Raw genomic sequence first — 5616 nt, forward strand, 5'->3', positions numbered from 1 at the left:
TAACCCTAACCCTAACCCTGATCCTGACCCTGACCCTAAACCCTAACCCTGACCCTGACCTTGGCCATAACCCTAACCCTGATTCTGACCCTGACCCTGGCCCTAAACCAGATTCTGACAGTAACTCTGACCCTGGCCTTGACCCTGACCCTGACTCTGTCCTTAAACCCTAACTCTAACCCTAACCCTAACCCTGACCCAGGCCTTGACCCTGATCCTAAACCCTGACCCTGACCTTAAACCCTAACTCTAACTCTAACCCTAACCCTGACCCTGACCCTAAACCCTAACCCTGACCCTGACCCTGACCCTGGCTCTCGGTCTGGCCCAACCTTGGAGACCAGGGAGCTCGAGGTCTCCAACTCCTGCCTTTGCAGATGAGGGGCCAAGATTCATGGCCCCAGAGTGAGGTGCTCAGGGTTATCGAGGATCCTGGTTCCAGCAGAGCCCCTAACACAGAACCCATGTCCTGCGGGAGAGGCCCGGGGTCAGCATGTCCTGTGGGGGGTCCAGGAGTCAGCCCGTCCTGTGGGGGAAGTCAAGGGTCAGCTCATCCTGTGCGGGAGGTCAGGGGTCAGCCTGTCCTGTGGGGGGACCAGGAGTAAGCCCGTCCTGTGGGAAGGTCAGGGGTCAGCCCATCCTGTGGGGAGGTCAGGGCTCAGCCCATCCTGTAGAGAAGGCTCAGGGTCAGCCCGTCCTGTAGGGGGGCCCGGGGTCAGCTTGTCCTGTAGCGAAGACCCAGGATCAGCTCGTCCTGTGGGGAGGTCAGGGGTCAGCCCATCCTGTGGGGAGGTCAGGGGTCAGCCTGTCCTGTGGGGGCCTGGGGTTAGTGTGGGCCTTGGCACTGGGAAAGGCTTTCCTGCCCCTCATGTGTGGCCCCCAGGCTCCGCTCTGCACCCTGGAGGCCTCTCAGGGGCCCCTCCTTGAGCCCTGCCTTCTACCTGGGCACGCTGATGGCTGGCTCCTCTCCGCAGGACACCTTCCTCCAGCTGCCTGTGAGTGGTGCCCCTCCACGCACGCCTGTCCTTGCGGAGTCTGGAAGGGAGGCCCCCGCGTTCTTTCCCTTCCTCACTTCAACCCAGGTTTCCAGCAGGTTTCAGCCCTCCTAGTGTTTCGTTGTTTAAGAAAGAATACATCAAAGCACAGTGGAAAAGTTCAAAAATAATAATGCATAGACAGCAAAGGGTGTGGGTCTCTCCTCACCCACCCCCCAACTCCTCTCTACTCCCCAGACTTGGGCACAGCCCACGGTTTCACGTGTGGCTTCATGAGCAGCTGTGCCTGGACACATACATGTCACCGGTTTACACTAATGGGATTGCTCCATAAAGTGTATTCTCCAGCTTCCCTCCTTTCCTAGGATATTATTTTCTACCTAATATGTCTTCTGTTTGTAAATACCTGCAGAATGCACAAAATACGCATGTACAGGTCAACAAATTATCACCACAGTAAATTATCACCACAGTGACACCATAAATCACCACTGAGACAGACAATGGCCCACTGTCAACGCCCCTCCCCCCCAGGGCCCAGTGCACAGCACAGACTAGCTAGTGAGGTTCCCTGACACCCAGTGTTTCCGGATGAAACCTGGGTGTGTGAGAGGCATGAAAGCTCCGCTCCGCTTCTCGCCTCCTCCTCCGGGGTGAGCCGGCACCTCTCGTTCCCACTGTTTCCCTCTCTTCCCCCGGGTGTTGGTCCTCGAATTATCCTTGCATCACAGGCAGATGTTTAAAGCCACATAGCTTTTACGGTTCTCGTCAACAGTGGTAGTCACCCCTAGTCCCTCGTCCTTCTTTCTGGAAGGAGAAGCCCTGCTGTTTGAAAACAGCACCGCCTGTCACAGGTCGGGAGTCTCGGGCTGCCCCCCAGGAGCCTTGGGCTGTGCCCCTTGGACTCCCCTCTGCGCTCCATGCCCGGGAGCCTCGCCTGCGGCTCACTGCAGGTGCCACGCAGGGACTCTGTTCTGGGGTCTGCAGCCTGCTTCCCTTGCAGGGCTGGAATCATGGGTGTGTGTTCATCAACGGACGTAACCTTGGGCGCTACTGGCATATTGGGCCTCAGGAAGTGCTTTACCTGCCTGGCTCCTGGCTCCAGCCCGGCGCCAATGAGGTGGGTGGCCCCAGCCTCCCTTTATGGCTCAGACTTGCCCTCACCGCGGCCTGCTCACCCTGCGTGGGGCTCACCCTTGCTTCCGCCGCCCTGCCTGTCCTTCCAGATTGTCCTGTTCGAGAAGGAGAAGAGAGGCTCAGGCGTCTTCAGCACAGACGTCCGCAGGTGGGCAGGGCCGGGTCCCAACAGCCTTCTGCACTGCCCGAGTCCATCTCCAGGCACACTTTCAGGCCAAAGATTATATCCAGAATATCACAGAGCATTGCCTACAGTAGCAGGAATTGAAAGTATCCCAAAAGTCAACAGGGAAATCATTATGTTTATTATAGTAATTTCACATGATGCTGATTTCAGCCTTTAGAAAGTCTCCAAAATCTTCAGCAATGGATTTGCCAGTTAGATGCTCAGCCTTCAGCATGCTTTAGTCTCTGCTCTAAAATGCTTTTGGGGCAGATACAAATAAATGCATTTTATTTCTGCCTTTCCATACTCAGCTGGGAGAAAGGGAACTGTCTTTGGCTGAAGAAAAAGTGAAGAGAGAGCGTGTTGTATGTTCTGTCTGCAGACTCCCGGTGTGTGTGTGTGTGTGCGTGTGCATGTGTGTGTACGTGCGTGTGTGTGCATTTGTGTGTGTGCACATGCATGTGTGTGCGCGTGCATTTGTGAATGTGTGTGTGTATTTGTGTGTTGTGAATGTGTGCGTGTGTGTGCGCATGTGTGTGTGCGTGTGTGTGTGTAGTTGCAGGGGTGCAGGGGCAGTGAGCGATGTCTTCAGGCTTTTCCCTCCAGTCTGTGTGTCTCCCTGGTGGTCTGCTGGATCATCCAGTCAGAGAAGGAACAACAGTGTGATTGTTGGTTGCGACACACGTGTGACAACAGGGCCTGGCATGGAGCATCTGTCTTCTGACTCCTGAGCCGTCTGTGTGCAGTCAGAGCTCTTACTGGTTGAGGACAGACTGGTGATGGGAGCCCCACGGTCACGAATCCTGCAAGCAGCTCTCTCAGGTGGCAGCCCTGGGAGGCAGCCCCTTACAGCCCCCCCTCCATGTCTGAGGGGGCTGATTCCAGGCCCCCGACGGTGCTCAAGCCCCTTACAGAACACAGTGAGCAGACCATCTGCGTCCAACCCACACACAGCCTTCTCTGTACCGCACTTTAAATCCTCTCTAGATTACCTGTAGTTCCTAACGCAATGTAAATGCTAAGTAAATAGTTACTGGCCCGTGGTAAAGTTAACTTTTGCTCTTGGGAATTTTCTGGAATTGTTTTCCCGAGTAGGTTTCGATTCTCGGTTGGCTGAACCATGGATGTGTTACCTGTGGATGTGGAGAACCAACTGTGCTCATAATCAAATTACAGCGCCTGGCCTGAACGCCAAGCAGCGCACCAAAACCCGACTTACCGATTCGTTCTGTTGTGTAGAGGCTTCAAGAAGTTTAGCAAGTAATCTGGTGTCCAGAGGGCAGAAGGAGCCATCCTGCTTGGCAGGAGGACAAAGTGAGGCTGCCTTCTGCTCCACTATTGGGAACGGCTGGCTCGACGAAGGAGAATTCCAGCATGAACCACACAGCTCCTCCAAGGACCTTATTCTCTGGGGCTTTAGACTCAAACCCATGGAGTCTGTGCAGAAAACCAGAAATCAGAACCATCAGATCACAAGAAAGTATGCCTCAGATATGATGTATACATCATTGCTAAACATGAGACCTATGCCCAGAAGGAAAAACTAAGGCTCAAGGAGACGTGTCTTTTCTTGGATGACTATTGTGTCTTTGATTTGCTCTTCTTCTGCTTTCCTGTCTCTGCTCTAATTATTTCCTATTGTTTTAAATTGTATATCTAAATGAGATGATGGAGGTTTACTAAACTTATTGTGATCATCGTTTTGAAAGGTTGTTGTTGAATTACGACGCCGGGATTCTTGGCCCCCGGAGGAGAAGAATTCAATCCGGGGCCAGAGACGAGGCTTGATCGCTCAGAGCTTTTGTGTAATAAAGTTTTATTAAAGTATAAAGGAGATAGAGAAAACTTCTGACATAGGCATCAGAAGGGGGCAGGAGTACCCCCCTGCTAGTCTTCAGCTGGATGTTATATAGTCACCAGCAGTCTGTTAATGAAAGAAAGGAATGTCTCAGAACTCAGAAGGGCACCAGGCCCCTCACCCATCAGATGTGTTTTGGGATAATCTTGGCTCCAGATGGTTCATCTTGGGCCATAAAAGGGTTAACTTGAATCTTGAGGAAGGGCAGTGCACCACACAGATAGTGTCGCTTACACAGATTAGAGGAACAAGATCAGAGTCTAACATACGGGTTTATCAAGTAGGTTCTGAGGCAAAAGGCAGAACCGACTTGAAGACAGAGTTTGGGGTAAATGCACAGTACATTAGCATAGCTTAAGATAAACATTTCCATAAGAAAAAGGCATTGGTTAACTTCAGGTAAAACCAGGTGTCATGGCAACACAGAATTTTAAGAGAAACCTCCTTTTAAATTTGTATAGAGAAGGAAAAAATATCGTAGTTTGTTTCCTCCTGCCGCTTAAGAGAGAGAAAATGTCCGACACTTGCAGCCTGTTTCCCCCGTTTCCCCGTTTGGGGGCCCCTGGCCCTCCTGCCTGTTACCCTCTCAGTTTCACGGCCTGTGTGAGTCAGATCATCATGGTGCACACCTCGAGTGTATGCCATGCTGATGTCGACTCTGTCTCAATAGAACTCGGAGGAAGGTGTAAGGGCCCATTTCCTTCCAGAACCCCAGTGGTGCCGGAATGGAGGCAGATAAGTCTCATCCACCAGTGTGTTCTCAGCACCCAACACAGAGCGCCAGCCCAGCAAGGCGTCAGGAGCAGTCTAACCACATGTCTGCCAGGTGTAAAGGATGTGAAGTGTTTCAGGGGAGGGACGCAAGTGAGGGTCACTCCGTCTTGGTGCTTTCTGAGAATCGCAAATAACCTGTTATACGCATGCCATGTCAAGACAGCTAGCCCCTCAGGCCGTGCTCCTTCCGCGGCTCAGGCAACGAGCCCTTTCGCCGTTTGCATTCCGCAGCAGCTCAGGCAAAGAGCCCATTCGCCGCTTGCACACCCTCCTCTGTCGCTACTGTTATCTGAAGAGTGTGGTGGAATGGCACCACAGTAAGAAGCATAGCTAGAGTCATTATTGTCTAACACACTGTTGAACTTCAAGAAAACTTTTTGTACAGATATCTGAGATACAAAATATATATTTTGTAACATCGCTGACTGGTATGTAGCAAAATATAAACTCAGGGAAAAGGTTTCCTGTATTTATAGTTTTTTTCGTAGAAGGAACCTGGCGTCTGAGAGTCACAATCTGGGCAGGTGTAAAGGTCCCTCGGCAGTTGAAAACCGACTGGGAAGAAACTCAAAGATCCGACCAGTGAGTTGCTAAGGGGAATCAACCCTGAGCGTTCACTGGAAGGACTGACGCTGAAGCTGAAACTCCAGGCCTTTGGCCACCTGATGCGGAGAACTGACTCATTG

The 5616-nt window shown here is 52.1% G+C and overlaps 1 protein-coding gene across 1 annotated transcript in view; it reads left to right on the top strand.

Moving 5' to 3' along the window:
• The window catches only part of LOC120876036 (beta-galactosidase-1-like protein 3), a 32900-nt gene extending 29392 nt beyond the window's left edge, over nucleotides 1-3508 (top strand). Inside the window, exons 20-23 of the mRNA XM_040257756.1 lie at nucleotides 884-995; nucleotides 1999-2115; nucleotides 2222-2280; nucleotides 3394-3508. Coding sequence (XP_040113690.1) covers nucleotides 884-995; nucleotides 1999-2115; nucleotides 2222-2280; nucleotides 3394-3415 — 310 coding nt within the window. The 3' untranslated portion in view covers nucleotides 3416-3508. The remainder of the gene's footprint in view (nucleotides 1-883; nucleotides 996-1998; nucleotides 2116-2221; nucleotides 2281-3393) is intronic.
• The last annotated feature ends 2108 nt before the right edge of the window (nucleotides 3509-5616 follow it).

This window comes from Oryx dammah, unplaced genomic scaffold (genome assembly GCF_014754425.2).
Source record: "Oryx dammah isolate SB20612 unplaced genomic scaffold, SCBI_Odam_1.1 HiC_scaffold_17, whole genome shotgun sequence".
NCBI lineage: Eukaryota > Metazoa > Chordata > Mammalia > Artiodactyla > Bovidae > Oryx > Oryx dammah.